This window comes from Phyllostomus hastatus, unplaced genomic scaffold (assembly GCF_019186645.2).
Source record: "Phyllostomus hastatus isolate PE091 unplaced genomic scaffold, TTU_PhHast_1.1 phas_scaffold_385, whole genome shotgun sequence".
NCBI lineage: Eukaryota > Metazoa > Chordata > Mammalia > Chiroptera > Phyllostomidae > Phyllostomus > Phyllostomus hastatus.
The window spans coordinates 109,669-134,330 of record NW_025334026.1 but is presented as its reverse complement, the minus strand read 5'-3'; the positions used below and the strand labels follow the sequence as shown (position 1 = coordinate 134,330).

The 24,662-nt window shown below is 45.7% G+C and overlaps 2 protein-coding genes across 4 annotated transcripts in view; one reads left to right on the top strand and one right to left on the bottom strand.

The window, feature by feature from the left end:
* TVP23A (trans-golgi network vesicle protein 23 homolog A) overlaps positions 1 to 6,102 on the top strand; it is a 24,711-nt gene extending 18,609 nt beyond the window's left edge. Inside the window, exons 3-8 of the mRNA XM_045819610.1 lie at positions 2,210 to 2,354; positions 2,911 to 3,000; positions 3,189 to 3,317; positions 4,316 to 4,444; positions 5,081 to 5,140; positions 5,968 to 6,102. Coding sequence (XP_045675566.1) covers positions 2,210 to 2,354; positions 2,911 to 3,000; positions 3,189 to 3,317; positions 4,316 to 4,444; positions 5,081 to 5,140 — 553 coding nt within the window. The 3' untranslated portion in view covers positions 5,968 to 6,102. The remainder of the gene's footprint in view (positions 1 to 2,209; positions 2,355 to 2,910; positions 3,001 to 3,188; positions 3,318 to 4,315; positions 4,445 to 5,080; positions 5,141 to 5,967) is intronic.
* Positions 6,086 to 24,662, bottom strand: NUBP1 (NUBP iron-sulfur cluster assembly factor 1, cytosolic). Of its 3 annotated transcripts, XM_045819606.1 has the most exons (11): positions 24,624 to 24,662; positions 24,437 to 24,541; positions 22,319 to 22,452; positions 16,123 to 16,191; positions 12,317 to 12,349; positions 11,620 to 11,710; positions 10,802 to 10,956; positions 8,912 to 9,022; positions 8,545 to 8,647; positions 7,089 to 7,172; positions 6,086 to 6,365 (listed from the first exon to the last, which is right to left on the bottom strand). In XM_045819606.1, the coding sequence occupies exons 1-11, from the start codon at positions 24,640 to 24,642 to the stop codon at positions 6,265 to 6,267; spliced, it is 1,005 nt and encodes a 334-aa protein (XP_045675562.1). In that variant the 5' UTR covers positions 24,643 to 24,662; the 3' UTR covers positions 6,086 to 6,264. The 3 variants fall into 3 exon arrangements, with proteins under 3 accessions (XP_045675562.1, XP_045675563.1, XP_045675565.1); XM_045819607.1 differs by lacking the exon at positions 7,089 to 7,172; XM_045819609.1 differs by lacking the exons at positions 24,437 to 24,541; positions 24,624 to 24,662 and adding an exon at positions 24,191 to 24,212.

Below are 24,662 nucleotides of genomic sequence, written 5' to 3'. Positions count from 1 at the left end.
CAGAGGACCCCGTGGCAGGGAAGAGTGGACAGGCTTAAGCCATGGCTTCAGAACTCTCAAAGCTAGGAAACTAGTCTGAGACCAGATCAGGGTTAGCTGGGGGCAAAGGCCAGACTCCAGAGAGAGACTGAGTGAGGGTTTGCGGGGTTGCCCAGAGAACAGCCTGCACAAAATAGAATTAAAGCAATATTTGAAAGTGCAACCGGCATCCTTTTCTACTTGCTTTGGGCTTTGTTTGAATAATAATAATTTGATTGAATAATAGTAGCAATACCTCTCAACCAAGCAGAACTTTCCAACAATTGGAAATTTTTCTGTTTTATTTCAGGAAACCACAGCCAAAAAAGAAAGAAAAAAAAGTGGTGGGCAGGGGATTTATTCGAATACATCAACTTCCAGGTTTTACCCCGGATCACTCCACACTTGGGTCTCTTACATCTTCTAAGTCTGTGTTCTACAGAGAGGATGGATATCCCAGCGATCCTTGATGGCCTCAATCGCAGTTACGACACAGCAAATATTTGTCTAGAATCTTAAATGTCCTTCATTGTTGGGATATAAAATTATCTTAGACATGGTTTCTGCTTTTGAAGAACTTTCAGTTATGGCAAGAAGACTCATTTATCTTCAGCGTGAAGGGGTAAAATCATATTGAGACTGTTTGTTGAAAATCTTCAATAAGATTTAAGGCAAAAAGACTGTAAGTGGTTGCCAAGAGTCTTGTCTTCTGGAACAGTCCAGATTCAGAATTTCAATGTCATCACTTTTAATTCTTAAATGCTGGGTACTCTTCCCAGGCTGCCTTTTCACCCAGGCTGCCAGGAGAGCTCAGTGTCAGAAGGCACAGATGAGAAGCATCCAGGCACACAGCTGGTGTTTGGCTGTGGCCCCCTTCTTTCTTTGCAACATCATGAGTACATGCAGAAGTCACTATAAATTCCACTTCTGAATCTGAGTTCACGGTCCCTTGGGAGTTCGAAACAGCTCAGTTCTGTGGGAACCTCTAGTCTGCTTGTCCTGACCACACTTCTTTTTGGGAAGACCCAGCGGACTCATCCCCCTGCAGACCAGCTGGCTGCCTCTTTGATCACCCTAAATCCTGCAAGCAGACTTTAGGTGGTTCGTGGGCCAGGGCGATACATAGCCTGCATTATTTTATTAACATAATTAGTAGCCATCATTTAAAAATCCTAATTGCAATCATAAGTCTGGATTTCTGGCTTCTTGTGAAATACTGGATTTGGCAGGACTAGGGCAGGCTGGCCAAGAAGAGTCAACTGCCCTGGGGGGAGGCCTGCCCCTCCCCCCCCCCTTCCTCCTTGGCAATGGGGTAGCACTTTAATTGCCATCATCACTGGGCTTGCACTGTTGCTTTCTTGATCTTGGTTGAGTGCTTTTCTCTACCTGTGCTCTATCGGAAGTGGATGCCTACAAAAGAAATAGAAATCCATGAGTGTCTTTACCTGGCCCATGTCACCCATGGCTGCCACCTGCCCGACCTCTACAGGCCTCTGTTATCTATCTGCTCCAGATAAATGGATGACCCCTGTTATTGATCATCCTTGGGGCTCTCATCTTTCAGGCTCATTTTTTAAAGCCCTGGATGTAGGATGAGCACATAACCTCTTGGTTCTGTCCCTTCTTTTGTGCCTACAGCTCCAGTGAACAAAAACCATCATCCCTTAGATTAAATTTCATCATCCAAGTACCACTCATTACGTGCAGCTATGAGTTAGACTGGTCGTTGGCATGTCATTCTCATTTCCCTCTATCCAGGAATATGCATTCCCCGATGACAAGAGACAGCACCCGTGGGCTGCACGTGGCCTTGCTGCTCCGTTACTGGGTAATAACCCAACCTTTACCTTTAGGGAACTGGTGACTGTCACTGCTAGGTGGGAAGGCAGTGAGAGATCGGTCACATTTCACTTCAAATGTGACCCAGTTTCAAAGAGGGCAAGTAATATTTGGAGTCAAATTAGGGGAAAGTACGGGATTCTTTGAGAGGGAGAGAAAAAACAAGCTAGTGTAATAATGACTGTTGCCGACCTCCTAATTTAGTGATGTGTCAGTCCTGGGAGCTGCAGCCTGGATTGAGTTTGGCTTGAAGAGCACTAGAGAGAACATGGAAAGTCAGAAAGCACGGAGTGAGCTCAGTGACAGCCCGTTTGGCCCTTGAAGTGAGAGAGCCTTCTGGGTTGTCTCCTAGGCATCCCTTGGCCACCTTTTTCCACCTGTTTTTCCGAGTGAGTGCCATCGTCACCTACGTGTGCTGTGACTGGTTCAGCAGAAGCTTTGTGGGCTGTTTTGTCACTGTGCTCCTCCTTCTGTCCTTTGACTTCTGGTCTGTGAAGGTAAGTCCCCTCACTTGTGATGCTGTCGCCCCCGACACATGTGGGCTGAGTTCTGGATGGTGACTGTCCCGATGAATGTGGCTGATTTGAGCCAAGAGGTACTCTGGTTGAAAACTGCTGATACATACTTAAGAATACTGAGCCAGGGTCACTTAAAATTAGAGGAAAAAAGACATTGTTTGGTGTTGAATAAATGGCTTCAGGATATCAGTTGTCATGGTTACAAATATGTGCCATGTGAGGATGACAACTCCATATGGCTTTGGATTTTTAATAAAATTTACATGTAATATTTACATAAATATTTAAAAGTACTATATAATATGAGTATATATATATTTGAGGAGTCTGTCACTTTTTAAGGTAAGCTTAATTAAAAATTAGAAGCCTTAAAAGATGACTTTGAAACCACCATGGTTCAATTCCCCTCTCCTCTGCACCCAGTACAAGTTTAACCTGCCTGAATCGGCGACTTTTCTTTTATTCGCCAATAAACAGGTAAGGACCTTCTCTTTGCCCATGACGTGCTTAGAGTGTTTTTGTCCATTTCCCTCAGAATGTAACTGGAAGGCTCATGGTGGGCCTCCGCTGGTGGAACCAGATAGATGAAGATGGGAAAAGCCACTGGATTTTTGAAGCCAGAAAGGTATTCTCCATGACGCCTCAGACCAGCATGGGGAAAACGGCTGTGGAAAGTCTCTGGGTTCCTCCTGGACTTCGTGCAGATCTGATGTCCACCCTGCACAAAGCCCGCTGCTGCCGGCACCCCAGCACATAACAGAAGCACGTGTAAAATAAATGGAAATGATAGCATGAATCACTTTCCCACAACAGGTCTCTCCAAATAATATTGCTGCCACAGAAGCTGAAGCCCGAATCTTCTGGCTTGGCCTCATTATTTGCCCGATGATTTGGATTGTGTTCTTTTTTAGCACCTTATTTTCCTTGAAGCTAAAGTGGCTGGTAAGACAACACCTTGACTCTGACATTGTTTTGACATCTGTACAGAAGAACCCAGGGTCGCAGGGGTGGATTGTTATTTATTAGTGATAGATTTATTGATATAGCTGTTTTGAGATAATTCACATACCATACAACGCACCCATTCAACGTGTATAGTTCAGTAGTTTCCAGTGTATTCCATTGTGTAACCACAATCAATTTCAGGATATTTTCATCACCCCCAAAAGGCACCCTGTACTCTTTAGCCTTGCCACCTCCCTGTGCCCCTGTCCACCTAGCCCAACACCCACTCACCTTTTTGTTTCTATAAATTTGCCTATTCTGGACACTTCCTGTAAGTGGAACCCTACAATATGTGGTCTTTTGTGACTGACTTCTTTCAGTTAATGTAGTATTTTCAAGGTTCATCCATGTTGTAGCATGCATCAATACTTCTTTCCTTTTCGTGGCTAAATAATATTCCATTGTGTGGATATGCCATATTTTATTTATCCCTTTGTCCATTGATGGACATGGTTGTTTCCACCTATGGCACATACGAATGATGCGGCTAAGAGAGGCATTTTTCGAAAAAGCATATGACGTCCTACCTTGGACAGAGAACCCTTCCTCAGTGGGGAATAAATTAGCCTCAGAGTTCTGAAGTTTTCTTTCAGAGTTACTGTATTTGTTGCCATGACCGGGTTCACTCATTGAGAAGACAGAATATCCACAGATGGTATAGGCAACAGTGTGCTTAAAGGTGTGGGCTCTGGAGTGGGGATTCTGGCTTGGCCACACATTAGCTCTTGGACTTTGGGCAACTGTACTTTCTCTGGGATGATAATGGCACCAGCTTCTCAGGGTGTTGATCACTGAGAGGTGTCCATCAGTATTTGTAAATGTTCAGTAAAGGTTGGCTGTTACTTTATGTGTAGGCCTGAGCCCCTGCTACCTGGGTTGGAAGGAACATTTCAGTATATGCTCAGCAAACTTCCCTTTGCTTTTTCTGAGTGCAGGCGCTTGTGATAGCTGGGATTTCTCTCCAGGCCGCTAACCTATATGGCTACATCCTTTGTAAGATGGGAGGCGAGAGTGACATCAGCAAAGTCACAGCCGGCTTTTTGTCCCAGGCAGTGTTCCAGACGGTGAGTTACTGAAAGCCGATTCCCGGACCCCTGCTCTCCAGAAGCTCAAGTGAAGGAGGCCTGGTGGCAACTGCAGTTTTTAATGTTTTCCATCTCGGCCAGGCTGCCACTGTTAGCTTTTAAAACTGTGCTGAAATACACAAACGTAAAGTTCACCATTTTAACTATGTTAAGTGTACGGTGCAGTGTCGAGTACGTTTACATGCTGTGCAAGCATTCTTCTCCACCCAGCACTCGGCCACCTTCCCAAACTGAAACTGTACCCAGTAAGCCAGGATGCTCCTTCCTGTTCCTACGACTGGGATGACTCCAGGGACCTCACTCAAGTGGAATCATACAGTACTTATCCTTCTATGACTATTATTGTTAATTTTAAAAACTATAGAATTAAGAGTCACACAAAAAATTTTTTAACCTTGCATATGGTTTCCAGAAGTGAGAAATATTTTAAATTTGACCAGGCTCATCCTGGAGTGGTTTGAACCATGTTAATATTTACGGTGCTGCTTTATGCCAAGACATTCAGCAACCAGCTCTGTAGGCTCTTGGTACATTATGGGTTTGCTCTGGATTTGAACCAGAATTGGGCCACGCACAGGTGGGGACTGAAAACCATGGCTGACTTTTCCCTTGCAGGCCTGCCCAAGTGACTTTCAGAAGCCTGGCCTGGAGGGGCTGGAGATCCACAAGTGCTAGGTGAGAGGTGGGATTTAGGCAGGGTCTGGACAGTGCAGGGCTGGGGGCCTGTGAGGAGAGCAGCTCCCTGGCGCTCAGCTGTGCCTGTGGTCTGGGTGGGCTTCCCTGAGGCCTGAGGGCCAGGTGCAGAGCCAGGCGGGAACTAGCCTGGGTGCCGGGCATTCCTGGGGCTTTGTGACCTTATCACCCTTGACCAGGGTCCCAACTTCCTCACATTGGACTTGTCCAGTTTGACCACATGTGCAAACATGAAGGGGATCGGGGTGGGGGGGGGGCGGGGAGGAAATGAGAGAGTGGGAGGGAAAGAACAAGGGGATTTGCCCACCCTCCTTACTGTGGGCACTTATGCCCACAGTAAGATGACAAACAGGAATTTTCTCTTCTCTCCACCATCTCAGTTCCTGTGCATCTGTCATGCAAAGAGTGAGCGTCTCACAGCAACGTAGATAATTCTAGACTTTATATGTCTTTCCTTTTTATGTAATTGACAAAATCCCTATGAAATGTATTATATGACACTGGGAATCACTGAATGCAGTGTAACACAGTGTTGACACAGACCCCCAACTCCGTGTATGCGGACAATTTTCGGGCTTCTCACAGGTATTTTGACTACCTCAGCTGTATCACCCTCAGAACAAGCCTTAGCTTGAGGCTCAATTAATATTCTAACTGTTCCTCAAGCTGAAGAGTAACTGTGGACTATGCTGTTTAGAACCATGACTGTGAGTGGGACTGGGTGGCCGAGCGGTTAAGGTGATGGACTGCCAGGACTACGGCTGTGTATTCTGCACTGAAGCCACACGTCATCTCTGCTTCCTTTCCAGACTTGTCTTCAGAGGCGACAGTAACTGACATGAGAGGGTCTGTAATCAAACAAGCCTACAGCAGAGAAGAATTCCACGACCAACAAACTGTTGGATTTTCAGTGAAGCAGGCCTTGGGAAAGGTTTGAGGAGATGTTTTTATTTTTTAAATGGCACATTTGTAAAGAATGCCCTTTACATATGTTCTAAACAAAACTGTACAAATATTAGATGATTAAAGTGTCTCTGCAAAAGTGACTTCACCCTGCTCCAGAGTCTGGTCCCTCTGCCTGCGATCCCCTACTCTGCCTGGGCTGGTTAGGACGGGCTGCTTTCGTCCAGAACGTTCCGCTGTGTTTCAGGGGCTAATGAGGTTCTCTCTTCTTTTGGCTGGCGGAGACTACAAAACTCTTGGATTCCTGGAAAACAAGATGCCAGGCAGAGAAGCAGTGATGACTCCTTAGTCCCCCAACCAGCCCTGCCCTGTGCCTGGCCAGGGTGCTTCTAGATGGGGATGGAATCCCCAGAGGACTTGATACCCTAAAAAGCCCCATTTCTGTTGGGGCTCTGAATCTTCAGAGTGACCTGAATACCACGCACTGCCCATCTGTGCTTTAAACCACCAGCTGGAGGCCTTTCCTTGGTCCATTCTGTAGGTCAAGAAGCCTGGGAATGATGTCATTTGCCCCTGACACCACTTTACTGGGCAATAAAAACCAAGACATACCAAGCCTCTGAGCTGTAATACTGACACTTCTGCCCTACATCCAGGGGAATCAGGCCTGCATGCGGGCTTGGTTTGGCTCATGAGGCTTTGTGTGTGTTTTTTTTTCCTTAATTTGCTTTTCACAGCTTTACTCAGATGTATTTCCTATGCTTTAAAATTCACCCTCACTGTGTCTTTTAAACTATGACTTATTTCACAATATTGATGTACTGAAAGATTTCTCACTGACTCCTGGCTTCCTGGGCCAAAGGAGAGACTCTCCAGGTCATCCCAGACCCCCTGTCCTTACTGTCGTGTGGCAGTGACAATTTGTGATCCTAAATGGGATCGTCTCGTACCCAGCCCACTTCGCTCATTTGTGTTGCTTCCTGGCTCCACAGCCATCTGGATTCACAAGACTCACATGAACACTTACTTTGAATTATGCTCCTGTAGGCTAATGTGGCTGGTGAGTCTGGCACATCAATCAAAAAAGACCGTCCTTCATCACAACTCTTACCTTAAAGAAACAAATGAAAGAAAATTAAGTCCCTAAAAAAAACAAACTGGCAACGTGACCCTGGGGTTCTTCCCATGCCTATGATGAAGAAGATGTTGAACCCACTACATTCATGAGGAAGAGCAAAGCCCAGAAAGACCGCCAGGGGTCTCAAAGAACCTCACCTGCTTCCTCTCTGTCCAGCAGGGACCCTGGCTCGCATTTCAACACAGCTCGGCCCCCCACCTGGCCAATGGTGTATAGTGTGTGTGCCTACAAACCAGATTCCAGGGCCCCACAAAGAACAGATTCGGCAGCTCCTGGGTGTCTGTATTTTAAAAGATTAATTAGTTCTTTTGAGTAAAATGATAATGAATGCACATGGTAAAAAAGGTATGGAATACAAAATGCCATACCATAAAAGAGAGTCCAAATGAGAATACCAGTGTTTTAGATGTCTTTCTAGAAATAAGATGTGCATATCAACATGGTATATATATGCACATACACACCCACATACTTAAAAAAAAAACAGAAAATGAATGGGGGCATAAAATATACATGTTATACCCATTGCTTTTTCCTTGTATAATTTCATCTTGGGGGTCCTTCCACATTGGTATCAATCCATCTGCTAATCTTTCACGAAACTGTCCACTCCAACGCCCTGCTGTGGACACGCATTGTCCCTGGGGCCACATGCTGACCCAGTGTGCGGGTGAGCAAGATGCTGGGGCCTGCCCCAGCAGCCACATGGTGTTCTCACCTCCTCCATCTGCTCTGCCCACTGCCAATCCTGGGTGGACCCCTGCGGTCAGCGCCCCCACCCCCCGCCCCCCGGCACTGCTCCCCAGATGCTGAGCACTGCTAGAGAAGCAGGAGCTAGGGTTCCACGACCCACAGCTGCTCCCCAACCATAGGTGGACCTGGTGAGGCCCACTGTGGAACTGTCGTTTCCTCGACTCCCCAAGGGCACTGCCCCATGGAACAAGGAGACCCAAGTGAGGGAAGGAGCCCAGGGTGAGAGGGCATGGTAGCAGTGGAGCTACCATGGGAATTGGTGGAGGCAGCTCAGGAAGCCCCTGAGTTCACAGTACCAGGACTGGGCCTGGGAAATACAGGTCCCAGAACAGTCCCCTATGAGTCACTTTGTTCCTCTCCTAGTGCTTTCCTGCACTCAGGCACTTCCTTGACCGATCTCTACCCTGCTTTTCCAGCCCCAAGTCTACCCCCTCTCCTCCCTGAGGTCTGCCTGCTCCCTTGGCTACCTGACGCATGTCTCACAGCTTCTCTCCGCTGGAGGGTGGGCTCCTGGAGGGCAGGTTCTGGGGCCCATGCCCCAGATTGTGAAGGCCCACTGAGCAACCAAATTGGGGCGTTTAGACTCACCCACCTATGTGTGGGTCCAGAGGCACTTTGCCAAGGAGAGGTATCTTCAGATCCTGGCACATGACCTCGGCACCCCCGGTGGTTGGTGGGAATATCTGAGACTCTTTCTGCGAGGCAAGTTAGACGGGGGAAGAATCATGACTTTGTTTCAGAATCGTAAGACTGGACCACATTTTAAAGGAACTTCAACAATGTCCATTTTGAATGTGAAACACTAACTACCAAAACAATTTTCATCAAAGCAGCAATGGTGAATTTTAATCATGATCCCACCTGTGGAGACCATGGGGCAAGCAGAACCAGCTCACAGAGACCCGCTCCTACTATTTCCTCGACAGCAGAAGAAGGGGCGGGTCGGACAGCAGGCTCACCTTACACTTAGGGCAGATGAAGCCGCTCATGTTCTCTACCACCCCGATGATGGGCAGCTTCACCTTGTGACAGAAATTGATTTCTTTTCGGACATCCTGGAGGGACACCTCCTATCAAGATTCAAAAGACCAGCTGTTTCAAGGTTCAAGTACAAGAAAGAGAGTGTCTGCATGGTTGAGGGACGGTTGCAATGCAGTGGGTTACCATCATAAAGTCTTAGAGACATGTGCCATTTATTTAATGAGTACTTATTTAGTGCTGACCATGTGCTATGCTGCCCAGGCTGTATTTATCCCCCACAAAACCCTGAGAGGATAAACCTGAATAGCCAAATATCAAATGTACAATAAATCTACAGGAAAGTGACCTTTTAACATATCTCAGCATCTACTTTCTTGTTTACTTTCTCATCAGCATACTACGCCGGGCCAAAGTGTGCACTATTTCTTGGATCAGGTGCCAGATGTGAAGAGTTCGGAGGAAGTGGGTGCCCCTAGCCTGAAGTCACATTTCCCAGAGTTCTCTACAAACGGCACACACCTGTAGAGTGTGCGCCCATGGCTTCCTGAGGAAAAGCCAGCACCTGTTCAGTCTGTCCCCTCTTCTTGAACCCTAGGGGACTCCTTGTTTCCGTTCACAACAACTGTGATATTGGAGAAACCATCTTTGTGTCAACTAGATTTTTGTTGTTTCCTAGTACTTTATTTTTAGAGGAGCTTAATGCTCACAGCAACATTGAATGGAAAGTGCTGAGGCCTCTCATAGGCCCCTTGCTTCCACACACAGAAAACCTTCCCCAACATCCATATCCCGAGTGGTACATTCCAGCTTTTAAGTAATTTCACTGGGGCCCTTGCTAGGTCTCCACAATTTAGTAGAAAACACTCCTGAGGACAAGTCCATCTTTTCTCCACCCACATCCCTGAGCCAGATGCCCCGTCTCTAGCCACCTAAGCAGTGCCTTGCTTCTCCATGTGCCCCCACCACATCTCTCCACAGGGACACAGAGTGATCTGACCGACATGATTCCCGTCACACCACTCCCTGATCTGGGCGCCTTCACATGGCCCACTGTGCCACGTTCCTCAGTGAACCGCATGGACCATGAGGGAGGCCCAGTCTGTTTTACTGCCCTGGTACCTGGCCCAGGGCCTAGGCATAGTAAATGCTCAGTAAGGTGAGGGCTTGGTGAAGGATGCGGGGCTGCACTGACTGATTTAGAGGCAAACTAAGATATACACTTTTTATTATGCTTTCTCAGGAGTGGAAAAGAATATTGTGAAGAGAATTATCGCTGAAGAGAATTATCTGTTAGTTTCTTGGGACCCATTAAGATCAATGGCAATAATAATAAAGTACAACATAGACATGACTGCTTTTATTGCCTGCTGGATTTATATTCGGTTTGGGTTCAGCACAGCCTTGTGGCGCAGCCTCTATCCCACAGCCTCGTGGGATACAAGGAGCTGGCAAAGACCAAAGAAGAGGCAAGGACCACAGCAGCTTGCCCAGAAATCCCCATCTATGCCTGGGGCTGGTTCTATGGAAACCTGGGGAGAATTCCCGAATTGTTTTGAAATGTACAGAGGCCCTGCAGATTGTGAGGACCGGAGGCACGAGCACAGTAAGGGTGAAGCGACCAATCTAAACTATAACAGCACCAACTGTCTCGCTGGCTTTGTGAGGGGAAATTAAAAGGCAGCTCTAAACCACTATTGGACCCAAAAATTTGACTGTGGAACACTTATTTGTCAATGGAAAGTGCCTGGACCAAAGATAAACGAGGTTTCTGCAGAGCCATCTGGAGACCAAGGTCTCAGGGCCCTGTGAGGAAGAGAGCTTTCCAGGTGGCGTGGTTTGGGCCCAGCTCCCTCCAGGTACTCGCTCACCTGAGGGGTGGTGATTACCACCGCCCCATCGATGTGTGCTGCGGCCAGGTACTGGATGACCGAGAGGTGTTCGTCAGAAGTCCCGGGTGGGGTGTCCACGATGAGGTAGTCAACCTCTCCCCAGTCCACATCTCGGAGGAACTGCTTGATCATGCCTGAAAGGAGGAATCCACACTGATGCCAGATTTCTCTTTTCCCTTTACTGTATTTAGGATTCTTTCAGGAACACAGCTTTGATCCTCATGTACACATACATTTGGTCTATACTCAAAATCAGTGCTTCTGGCAATGTCTGGAGACATTTCTGGTTGCCATGAGGAGGGAGGGGGTATTACTGGCATCCAGCGCCCAGGAGTACCTCTAACACCCGTGGTGTAGAGCCCAGCCCACCCCCTCCTAACACAGAATTATCTGGCCCCAAATGTCCACAGTGCCGAGTTTGAGGGATCTTGCCCTAAGTGACACTTTTGGATTGTCACCCTAAGCCTCAGTGTCCAATCAACCTGGTATAGATTTCACCTCATACACTTCTCTCTCTGACACAAATAAGCCACTACAAAACCACAACGCAAATAATTTCAGGGCTACATAGTTTTCTGGAGAAACAAACCCATAAAAGAATTTAAAATCTGTAAAACAAAAACTGGTATTTCTATTAGTTGTCTTCAACCAGTGAAGAAAGAGGCAACTGGGTGCTTAACAATCCTGCCCTGCGGAGCCCAGCAGGAGACTGCTGCTCCAGACAGGACGGGGCACGGGAAACCCAGAGTTCTGCCCTGGGAAGAATGCGATCAAAGACAGAAAGCAGAGGGGCAAACCATTTTTCTTTGGTCCTCTCCAGATAACGGCGTCGTCGGGACTGCTGAGCAAGAAACCCACTGACATCACCCCCAGGTTGTCTTCCAGGAACTGGAGAGGATGAGGCAAAAAACATTTTACTTAAAGCCATAGCACAAGGCACTTCCCTATGTCTTTTCCGGCTGGAAAAAAAACATTTTAGGGACAATGTTACTGTGTGATCTATGAGTATATTCACTCTTTGGATCTACAGATCATTTTTGAAAAAGGAAAGTTACCAAACTGGGGGCGCGCAAAGAGCTATCGTATGACCACAGCTGCAATGATAGTCAGCTCAGCTGGAATAAGTGAGTATCACGTCCTCAATGGGCTAAACCTGGGGGGCCAAACCTGGCCCACCATCTGTTTTTGTACGTCAAGTTTTACTGGAACAGAGCTATGGTCATTCATTTACACACCACTACTTCTGACCTACAATAATGGAGAGTGTATGGCCCAAGAGCTGAACATACTTATTGCCTGATCTTTTACAGGAACGGTTTGCCAGTCCCTGGCCCTAAATGTAGTCCCTATGCCTGGAAAAGTGTCTCAATAGATATGTGTTGACTGATAAACAGGTGGGTTGAAAACAATGTTGCCAGCCCACCACATACCCATTATGCACACATGACCCATAATTCACTACCTTGAAAATAAGGCAAACAGGTGAAAACTCACCACTGGAGACCAGCCCGAGCCACTCTGGTGAACCTGTGTGAACATGGGCATCGAGATTCATTTGTAAATTCTGCACCCTGGTCACTTTATGCACAGACAAATTTTACACAGTAAGAAAACAATTTTATAAAATACAATTTGTCCAAAATGCTACTACTAAACTCTTAATAGGGAATGAATAGCTTCGGGGGAGGCGGATTAATTAAAGCTATAATTAAATACCCTGGGACTTCCAGCCAAGATGGAGGCATAGGTGTGTATAAGCTTTGCTTCCTCGCACAGCCAAAAGATGGACAACAACCACTTTTACAACAAGAAACAACCAGAACTGCCAGACAATTGAATTGTATGTAAGTTTGACTACCAAGGAGTTAAAGAAGAAACATTCATACAGAATGGTGTGCCAAGACAAAGAAATCTGGCCCAAATGAAAGAATAGATCAAAACTCCAGAAAAAAAACAAAACAACTAAGTGACAAGGAGATAGCCAACCTATTAGATGCAGAGTTCAAAACACTGGTAATCAGGATGCTCACAGAAACAACTGAGTACGGATGAAAATAAAAGGAGACTGAAGGTTATACAAAGTAAAATAAAGAAAAATACACAGGGAAAAAATAACACTCTGGAACTCCTAAGAATAAGTGTCATAGTCAGTGGATTGAAGTCAGAAATCTCCAAGTTAAAAAAAAAGAAAAGAAAAATGTGCAGGGAACCAACAGTGAAGGGAAGGAAACCAGGACACAAATCAATGATTTGAAACAAAAGGAAGAAATAAACATTCAACTAGAACAGAATGAAGAAATAAGAAGTCAAACAAATGAGGAGAGGCTCAGGAATCTCTGGGACAACCTTAAATGTTCCAACATCTGAATCATGGGGGTGCCAGAAGGAGAAGCGGAAGAGCAAGAAACTGAAAACCCCTTTGAAAAAATAATGAAGGAGAACTTCCTCAGTCTGGCAAAGGAAACTGACATTCAAGTCCAAGAAGCCTAGTGAGTCCCAACACACCAAGATGCATAACTAAACTACCCAAGATTAGAGATAAGAAGAGAATCTTAAAGGAGCAAGAGGAAAGGAGACAGTAACCTACAAAGGAGTTCCCATAAGGCTATTAGCTGATTTCTCCAAAGAAACCTTGCAGGCAAGAAGGGGCTGGAAAGAAGTATTCAAAGTTATGAAAGGCAAAGACCCACAACCAAGACTACTCTATCCAGCAAAGCTTTCATTTAGAAGGGAAGGGTAGATAAACTACTTCCCAGATAAGGTTGAGTTAAAGGAGTACATCATTGCTAAGCTCTCACTATATGAAATGTTAAAGGCACTTATTTAAGAAAAGAAGATGATCAAAACTATGAGCAGTAAAATTCCAACAAACTCACAACTTAACAACTGAGCCTAAAAACAAAAACAACACCAAATTAAGCAAACTGAAACAGGAACAGAATCACAGAAATGGAGATCACATGGAGGGTTATCAGTGGGGAGGGGGAAGATGGAGAATGGGGGAAAAGGTACTGGGAATAAGAAGCATAAATGGTAGGTACAAAATAGATAAGAGGAGGTTAAGAATAGTAGAAGAAATGGAGAAGCCAAAGAACTTGTATGTAAGGCTCATGGACATGAGAACTAAGAGGGGAATGCTGGAGGGAAGGGGGTGCAGGGTAGAGGGGGATAAAGGGAAGAAAAAACTGTGACAACTAAAATAGCATAATCAATAAAATATACTTAAAAAATACACTTTTCCCTACCAAATTGGATTATTTTGAAACTGCTTAGACATATAGTCAGGGAACCAAAGTTACCTGAGTTCAAATATAATTTGGGATCTGAGGTATTTTCAGAGTGACAAATTCTTTGAGGGGATACTGAGAAAATCAGGTAACTGTGGAGCAGTGAGGTTGCCTCTAAAAGTCTGGGAGTGAAGAAAGTACCTTTAGTGAGCCAGGTGACACAGCACCTGCCCTGTCAGTGGCCTGGGCTTCAGCTCTGGCCTACTGTCCCCAGGGGGCAAGAACTGGGAGAAAGGGTGTGCATGAGAAGCTCACTGGGGCTACTTCAAGAGTCAGACTCTCCTTCACAGGTGTTCATCGATAGCCAGGGTTCAACTTCACATCACCTCTGTTATAAAGCTAGAACTTAGGCAACTCCCAATTACACATCAATCTTAGAAATTAGAGCGACACAGGAGCCAAAACAGAAAGTCTGTTTTTCTTAATGAAGTTTTGCTTTTTAAAACAGCTCTACTGAGACATAATTCACATGCCATACAATACACCTATTTAAAGTGTACAACTTAATAGCTTTTAGGATAGCCACACAGTTGTACAACCATCACCACAATCAATTTTAGAACATTTTCATTACTCCAAGAAGATACCTTGTACCTCCTAACTGTTGCCCCCAGTCCCCACACTTCCTCCCAGAAATAGGTGACGATGGACAGACTGTCTCTACAACTGCCTGTTTCAGGCATCTCACAGAAATGCAACCACATCATTTGTGTCTGGCTCTGAAGTCTCACTGTTTTTTTTAAACTCATACATTCCTACTTATCCTTGTTCTTTAAGTCACTGGTCTTCAGAGAGGGGTAAACATGATGACCTAATAGTGTAGGAGAAGAAAACAGTCGAGATTCTATTTTATCTCACCATTTAAAAATTTCAAATTTTCATAAAATACTTATATACTGGTACACTAAGTAGTGTATATATATCACTTATAAGTAAATACAATGAATGTATACCTACACTGTGGGTATGTGCTACAAAGCTTGTTACTCAAGGGTATATGGCCACAGATGTTTGATCCTACTGCTGGACCCTGACCCAGCATGGGATCACACCCTTCCTAGCACCCTCAGAAATAAATCCCAACCCCTGAGCACAGTGGAGCCTGGAATGGCTCCATTGGTCTCTGGCTGCTCTCCAGCTCCCTGAGCCCCCACCCCACCGGCCACTTTGCAGAGAAAACCACAGCTCTCCTGCCTCAGGGCTCCAGCACTTTCCTCAGCCAAGAAGGCCCTTCCTAGGCTTTCTGTAGCAGGCTGCTCTGGACCACCCCCTCCCAGAGAGCAGCTCCCGTGCAAGCCCTGCTACACCCTGTCTGTCCCCTTACCACCCTGCCTTAGCTTTCTGTTATCTATCACCTGCTCCTTTCCAGGAGGGCCCAGGTCTTTTTCTGCCTTGATCACCACTGTACCCAGAACCCAGAATAGAGTCAGCGCTTAAGTAAAGAATGAATTAATCTTGACACCTCTGGAACAGCCTAGCCCTCCAGCCAGATTTAAAGCACCAACCCTGGGGGAACTCCTCCTTGGATTACTTCTTGCTACTCTGAAGGGAGAGGCACTAGCACCTGCACAGACTGCTGAGGCTCTGCCCCTACCTCTACTCCATGTCACTTGCCTGCTTCACAGTCTCAGTTCCCCAAAGGTGACCACAAGGCAGAAACATTCCCTTGCTTCCAGGGTACAAACCCCCAGCCAACCCTGGTCTAGCTTTCCCAGTCACAGCTAAGTTTCCGTGTCTTACTTCTTCATTTCACTTGCTGTTTCCCTTCCTCTCTGAGAAGGTACCAAAACCAACTTCTTGAATGCTTTGGATGAACTTTGTTCATAATCCTCCCCAACCTCCCAATCCACAGTTGTTGTTAAAGTAGACAGATGGATTAGCGAACATTTACCTGGTTTCTTCACGTCCATGTCAAAATCCATGGGCTCTGCTAACTCCTTTGTTTAGGTTGAATAGTTTAGCACTACAGTTTGCTGTAAGAGACCACTTGACCATTTTTGTAACAGCTCTTACCTGTTCTCCTTCCAATCCCATCATCTTGGGAATTGACGGGCCGCATATATCAATGTCTAGAAGAGCAACCTGGGGAACAAGAGACCAGAACAGTTAACGTACTGAACATGCAATCCTCCACATACACACAGTTGGGAGAGCAATAGGGTCCTGCCTCCAAGAAAAAGAGAGATGGGAGAAGGTGGGAAGAATGTGGGTCAAACATGAACCAAGTAGAACCTCACGAGGAAGTTCCAACATTTATCTTCCCAGCCCTGGAGACACAGTTCAAGACTCCAAAAGAGAACCTGGGAGTGCACATCCACACTGACTCCCTCTGTCCTGGCCCCAGTCTGACGGGGCTCCAGGGTGATCCTGAGGACCCGGGTGTCAGGTCAGCTGGAAATTCAGGTCTTGGCACTGTTTACTTAGACTTTATCATGTGCCTGGGGGTGGGTGTCATCTCTGATTTAAAGAAGAGGAAACCAAAGTTTCAGGGGGGCCCAGTGACTTGATCAATGAGCAAGGAGCAGAGCTGGGACACAGACTGAGGTCTTCCAACTCCAATGCCAGGGTTCTTTCCACTACCTGATGGGGCCTAGTGAGGAGCTGGGCTCTGACCAAATCCCATTTTCCTGTGATCCTAAAGTTTAATAATAGCTTAGGCTCAACTTCCAGAAAAGGAAGTGAAAATAAGAAGGATATCTAGAAAACCTCTTTGCTAGTACTAAGTGCAGCCCTGGATGACTCCCTCCACCCCAAACACCATGCTTTCCCTGTGTGATAAATGAGGTCTGAAATGGCCTTCAGGAACTCTCCGAAAAGCTGGCTAGTATTCATCTGGCAAGCTCTAATGTCTTAGATATGAAGAGCAGCATCTCTGGGGTAACTGTTGAACTTGCCCTGAATTCACTTCTTGCTTCTCAACAGAAGCCTCTCAACAGATCCCAACCTCCTACATCCTCATGTGCTCTCAGATCCGGGTTAGGAAAGCTTTTCATACGTTAGCTCAGCCGGATACCTCATGTGCTCTCTGCTGGACTCAGCGCGGAGTGCAACAGAATGACACAACTTGACAACCTGGCTTCCTTGGCCTTCTTGATCTCTGATACTTGGGGACCGATGGGTGTCAATGATCCATAGACACTTTACATCACAACTTCATGATTTTAGAAATCATACCATCACTACGACCTTAACAGAGACGTTTGTCAATACTCCCGGTTTCTAGCCTGGTCTCCAAATTATTTGGGAACAACCTAATCAGTTTCCTTTTGAGGCACTAAACTCCCCACAATCAAGGAAGTGAATCGTGAGTGAAATGACACAAGGATAGACACAAGAAACAGACTGTTTAAACTCCTGTGGTGGTGGCCAAAAAGGCTGTGTGACATGTTCCTGCTGTCCAGATCTCCACAGTGACCCTGTGTCTTGGCCTCTGTCCTGTCCCTTCCAAACTTCCTGTTGATTCTGTCACTATCCCCAATATCCATCCAATTAATTCAATTTCTACTCAAGTTAAGCCAGAGAACCCTAGCTAAGAGACACTAGCTAAGTGCCTGCATTCATTCTCACCAGGGCCTCTGTGGAAGGTGCTAGAGCCTGAGGGGAAGAGGAAGCCCTGACACACCTCTCCCACCCACGGCGTGGTGGAGTGGGGTCTAGTCCCAACTCTTGGCCCTCCACGGCTGTCACCACACAGATTGGTTCTCTTCCACCAGCCCTTCCTGCCTCAGCTTCTGACCTGTGAAACAAATGTTTCAGGAGATTGTTAGGGTTCTTCCAACTTTAGAGTCTACAAACTCCAGAGATGGGCCTAAAAACTCTGTAGTCCTGAAGCACCTAGTATGGCTCCTTCAATGATCAAGTTCATCTTTAGGCAAGATGAAGTGGTAATTTATGGAAGCTGGTGACTTGCAGTGGAAAGATGGCATGTGCTTCTTTGATGTCACAGGGCAGGCTCCTCCGCTTCCCTTAACCACAACTGAACACATTTCCCAGCCCGCCTGCGAGCAGGCAGGAGTGTTTCCCAATTCTCTGCCTCTTGCTCCAACGCCCTTTGCAACAAGCTGTCAGACACCTGCCTGCCTTGAGTGCTAACACAAACAGCCTTCCTCAGAGTCAGAAAAGGGACAGGGTGCTTCCCACCATTCTGCTGAGTTTAGGGCAGGAAGGAATGTGTGCAATCTGACTAATCTACAAGATACACCATGTGCTGACACTGTGCACCTTCTGGAGACAGTGATACTTTCAGATACAAGTAAGTCTGCTGGGGAAAATACACTTTCCCAAGTGCTGACATTTTTTAAAAACACCACTGCATAAAGAAATGCAGCTTCTCTGGCCATCCTTGCACACCGGATGGTGTACTTTCCTTCAGTATTCTGCAAAGTCTAGACATGTGTGCAGTGAGGACTTCTGGGCATAATTATATGGAAGTGTAATTATATGTAAATAGCTGTTGATCCACAAGTGGTTACTTGCAACTGACCTGGTGAAAGCCTGTCTCTACAAAGCTGTGAAGGATATGCCCAACAGCTTCTAAAACCAACAATTATTCTGGGTAATCTGAGCAATATGAGAAAAAAGATTTCTTGGCTAGCCAATGGACCAATACAAATCTGACCCTCAAATGGCAAGAGATCTTTTGCCATTTTTGATTGTTGATTAACAGAAGAATGAATTGACAAGTATATTTCGAACCTGCTCAGCACTTTACTTTGGGTAGGCTACCAACTCATTATCACTAAAGCAGAAATATCATCATTTCTCTAGATTTCAGCAGTGAAATAAAGTAATAATAATGATTGCTACCAAGGACATTTTTTTCAGCACTTACTACATTCCAGGTACTGTGTTAAGCACTTGTCACTTACACGCATCACCTCACTCAGCCTGAGCCCCATTTTATTGATGAGACAACCAAGGCAGAGAGAGCCTACTCATCTACTGAGGTCACAGCAGTGGTGTGGATGGGGCTGGGGTGTGAACCTGGGTAGTGTGACTCCGGAGCCTGTGTTGTTGGTCACCATGTTAGACTGCACCCCAAATGTTCAACTAGAGTTCTGACTCCTCGCTTCTCCAAAAGTTGGGAGATTCTGATTCTTCTGTCTCCCCAACTTTGCCCTCATTTGTTCTCTGCCATTTGTTCTAGTTACTGCCCTAGTTGGACCATTGGGCCCTCTCATGGGAACATGAGTAACACCTCCTGGCTGGCTTCCCACCACCCTCTAACATTACTCAAACACACACTCGGCTGACTGCCACAGCAATGCTCCTAAAGTACTGGTTTGGCTCAGGCTCATCCTGGCTCCCTTCACTGGAACAATCCCCCCAGACTGCCTGCCTTTCCACGTCTGCCCTGGTGGCCCCACTTCTGTGCCTTTGCCACCACCTCAGCCACCCCCATTCATCAGTCCCCATCACAGTCCAGATGCAGCCTTCTCCAAGCCCAGTGTCCCCCACCCCCAGTAGTCTCTCCCTTTCCCCAAATCCCTAGAGCACCCCTGGATGGCAGATACGAGATTCTAGAGAAGCCCATATAAGCCACATAGGTCAGTGATAGCAGCTCTTCACGTTATGAAATGATCGGAACAGAAATGAGGGATTAGGCAGAATTCAGAGCCCTAGTGAGTGACAGGAACGCTGAGCTTTACAGATCACCCAGTCCAGCCACTTTGCTGCCCCAAGAAGGCGATGGCCTGCCTAAGGTTTCAATCCTCCAAAGACGTTCTTCCCCAGCCAGTGCTGGTGCTCCTGGTGTTACAAACCCAACCAGGGGCCAGCAGACTACAACCCGGAGGGCCAAACCCAGGCTGCCACCTGTTTGTGTACAGCCCACAAGCTAGTACGTTTTTAGAGGGTTGGGAAAATAAAAATCGAAAGGATACTTCTGTCATGTTGTAAAAATATCTGACATTCAAATTTCAGTAGCCTTTATTGCTACTGAATAAAACTTTATTGTTTTATTAGAACATGGCCAAGCTCGTGGTTTACAGATTATCTATGGCTGCCTTCATGTTAAAGGGCAGAACTGAAGAGCTGCAACAGAAACTGTATGGCCTGCAAAGCCTAAAATATTTACCATCTGGCTCCTGATATAAAAAGTTTGCCAACTCCTGCACCAAATTCTATTGTAATTTTGCAACCCAACAATTTAAAAAATGTGTTTCTGGAATTCTTGGATACTAGTGACGTGTTTCAGGGGCTGTGTGTGTGTGTGTTTGAGCTCATGTGAGAATAGTGGGCTTGATCCCCCTTGCCCACTATACTTGGCTTTACTGTTTCTGTTGTTTGTTTTGTGGAGAAAATAAAGCCTTTATCATATTGAGACCTTAGGGTGCTATTGCATACTGAGGTAGAATGGTTTTCACACAAGTAGAAAGTACTGAAATTTACTCAGCTTTTAGAATTTTAAAAGAGGCAATATGTGGCAATTTTGAAATTTCAATATTAAATGTACCTCTACAGTCCCTTCCAGCACTATCTTTAAAAATAAAAATCAAACAAAAGTAAAGGGCCATTTGTCAATGAGTAAGAAAAGAAACTTGAAGTGAAAGTGTCAGCCCTTATATATAAAAATAATTTTCAGTCCTGGCTGGTGTGGCTCAGTGGACTGAGTGCCGGCCTGTGAACCAAAGGGTCACTGGTTTGATTCCCAGTCAGGGGACATCCCTGGGTTGTGGGCCAGGTCCCCAGTAGTGGGTGTGCAAGAGGCAACCACACATTGATGCTTCTTTCCCTCTATTTCTCCCTCTCTTCTCCCTCTAAAAATAAATAAATAAAATCTGTTAAAAAATAACTTTCAATATTCAAAATGTTAGAAAAATACAGAAGACAATGTATGAAAGAAGGCACATACAAAGACCATGAAAGGGTAGGGAATGGCTTTCAACACAGACAAAATAAAACTATTTGGGTTGCACTGAACTCTTCTGTAGGCCCCCAGAAGTGTTCTGATGGAGAAAACAGCATTTAGTTGGCAACTGAAATGGAGTGACTAGCAAGCTCTCTAACCCACAGCACACACAGCACTGACACACAAGTCCTCAGCAAGGTCCCTCACTCCAGGCATCAACATGTCAGGCAGATGGGTTCTGAGAGACACCCATGCTATTCTAGCAGTTCTGACATGTATGGAAACAACAAAAAGGTAGAATGTGTTCTGTGTGGGTTTTTTTTTTAAAGATTTTATTTATTTATTTTTAGAGAGGGAAGGGAGGGAGGGAGAGAGCGAAACATCAATGTGCGGTTGCTGAGGGCTGTGGCTTGCAACCCAGGCATGTGCCCTGACTGGGAATCGAACCTGTGACACTTTGGTTTGCAGCCTGCGCTCAATCCACTGAGCTACACCAGCCAGGCTTGTTCTGTGTTTTAAAAAACAAACCTGAAAACTGCAATAATCATGGTTTTATTAGATATAAAATGATAAAGTGAATATCAGGATCATTGTCTAAAGTCAATGCAAAACTACCATGAGTGCCCAATGAATAACTCACAGTATTTTAAAAATCACAGGTATTGTACATTTCCACTGGATCTTTTTGGTAAGAAGTATTTTTCTTTTTCCCTGCTCTACCATACTTTTTTATTAAGGCTGAAATCCAGAGAGCAGCCCTGGGTACTGAGTGTTCCTGCTCATCTGGGTACCTGGGTATAAGTTAGTGGTCTAGTACAGGGGCCAGCAAATGTTTTCTTCAAGGGCCAAACAGAAGACATTTTAGGCTTCATGGGACAAATTAAGACTATTATGTAGGCACTTACATAACAATTTAAAAGCAACTATTTAAAAACAAACAAAAGTCCCAAAATAACAAAAAACAATTAATAAATAAAATAAAAGCAACTATTTATGAATATAAAAGTTATTCTTAGTTCACGGGCCATAAGAAGACAAGAGATGGGCTGGATTTGGCTGTGAGCTATAGTTTGTAGATCCCTGGCCTAGAAAAAGGCAAAAATGAGTTAATAATGAGATAGAAGTCTGAACATAAATAATCAGCATGCCAAGAGAAATGTACACCTGCTATCTACTTTTGTATTGAGAGCATCCAATGAAAAGTATCGTTTCACTGCTTGACTGCTGTTTGTTTCCTAATCTCTCTGCAGGGAGCTAAATTCAAAGAGACCAATTCAACTTAGTCTAAGGAACCAGTTCTCTACAAGCTATCACAAACCCTCAGACAGGAGCCTCTCCCAGTTTTTCCTGAGGTCCCACCTGTGTGTTTTCATCCTCTGCTAGGGCGTGAGCAAGGTGGGCACTGAACGTGCTTTTCCCAACACCGCCTTTCCCAGACAACACCAAGATTTTGTGTTTCACGGTCTTCATTTTCTCTTTGATTTCCTCCATGGCTGCAAAGAAAGCAATTCAGGTGATAACGTTCTCCAACTAAATCCCAGATGTGACTGTTCCAAAGGGCTAGAAGCAACTAAGTCCTCAGGGCTGTTTCAAAGGATCATGACTGAAATACCACCTAGTCAATGGTAGTAAACGAGAGCTACAAAGAAAATAAGGCTATCATCATATCTGTCATTTTTTTACTTATTGGTTTATCTGTCTCTCCCTAGAATATAAGCTTCATGGGGCTGGGACTCGGTCCTGAAGTGTTCATTCACCACTTTATTCCCAGCTCCAAAACAGAGCTTTGAATATACAGCCATATATCACTTAATGACAGGGATACATTCTGAGAAATGTGTTGTTAGGCAATTTCATCCTGCAAACACCGTAGAATGCACTCACACAAACCTAGTGGCAGTGACTACTACAAACCTAGGCTATATTGTATGGCCTATTGCTCCTAGGTTACAAGCCTATACAGCATGTTACTGCACGAAACAACACAAGTTTAAATCAAGCACAAAGATGATGTAATCAAAAGGTACACATGAGAAGTATAAGGCAGCTGTCAGTGTAACACAGCATGCTGTTTTAAAATAATAAGTATAATATACTGTAGTAAATATATAAACTAGTAACATGGTTGTTTATTAGCATTATCATGTACTGTACATAATTATATGTGCTATACTTCTATACAACTGGCAGCACATAGGTTTGTTTACTGAACATCACCACAGGCATGTGAGGAATGCTTTTCAAGAGGAATTTCCAACCCTCTTTTAATCTCATGGGACCACAGCCATATATGCAGTCCATTATAGACCAAAATATCATTATTCAGGGTATGACTATAGTAATGATTCCCAACCTGAGGGCAAAACGTATCAGAGGACATTTGGCAATGTCTGGGGACATTTATAGTTGTCACAAGGAAGGGTGCTCCTGCCATAGAGTGGGCTGAGGCCAGGGATGCTGCTAGAAATCTGACAATGCTCAGTACAGCCCCCACAAAACAGAAGTATCCAGCTCCAAATGTCAACAGTGCCCAGGGTGAGAAACCCTGACACGCAGCAGGCACTTGGTAAGTACCGGTCATTGATGACTATGACTTATCAGACATTTGCTGTGCTTTCACTATTCCACCTTATTTCAAATCCTTCAAACAACACTGTGAGGTTAACTTTTTCTTCCCATTACTGGTGAGGAAACAAGCTAAGGAAGGCTAAGACTCTTGCTCAATGTCAATATTGGTTGTGGGACCCAAGAATCGAACCCAAGTCTCTCTCTGAACTCCTTCAAAATTCTTCTGCAGCCTCCTGCTTTTAAAGTTCCTTTTAGTGGGTTCCCAGAGCCCTCCCCACCCTCCAATTTGACCCTCAAGGTACTTATTGCTGTGATGACTTATTTGCTTGCTTACTTGTTTATGGTGGGCCTCCCCTATTAAACCAACATCCACTAGAGCAGTGACCTCTCTTTCACAGCTATACTCCCAGCTCAGAGCACTGTGCCTAGGGGCCGATTAATACATATTTCTGTTGGATGAATGGAAGAATAGCTCTTTAAAAGAAATTCTGTCCAAAGAAAGTAGCTGATGGAGCCAGGATTTAAGCCCAAACTGTCTTCAAAGTTTATACCCTATTCTCCTGCTGGTGGCCTCATCCAGGCCAGTTACTGTCACTCAAACCTCTAACTTCTAGCCGCACCCCTCAATCCAGCCCACTCTCTCCTATGCCCCATTTCTCTTACCTTTTGATTTCACCCTAGTCACTGATCCTTAGGCTCCACCCCCATCCTGCCACTTTCCCTGATCCTTGCCTAAAGGCCCTGCCCCTCGGGCCCCGCCCCAGTCACTCATTTCTCAAGTCCCGCCCCTCAGCCCCGCGACTTCTCCACGCCCCGTCCCTATCAATCATTCTTCAGATCCCTCCTACCGTCACCGCCCAGTTTTCCCATACGCCCCACTTCTTCCTGTTCAGGCTTTGCCTTCCTCACCTGGGTCCGGAACCGCGCCAGCTCCCGAAGCGCATAGCTGCTGGTTGGGGCACCCTTGGCATGCGGACCCTCGGCCTGCCTGGGCGCTGCCGGTCCCGGGACAGTCTGCGCAGAGACACGATCAATGACAGTTAGAGCAGCTCCTGTCCCTTCAGGCCCGCCGCCCACGCCCCTTCCGCGCGCTCACCGTGAGGCGTCTCCTCCATTTTGCCGCCTTAGTCGCAGG

Excerpts from the sequence above, each read along its gene's own strand:
- NUBP1 (XM_045819606.1), bottom strand. Across the intron at positions 9,023-10,801 it reads TGGTAATCACCACCCCTCAG|GAGGTGTCCCTCCAGGATGT; the intron begins GTGAGCGAGTAC and ends GAATCTTGATAG. Across the intron at positions 6,366-7,088 it reads CTACAGGAGCATAATTCAAA|GAATCCAAGAGTTTTGTAGT; the intron begins GTAAGTGTTCAT and ends CTTGTTTTCCAG.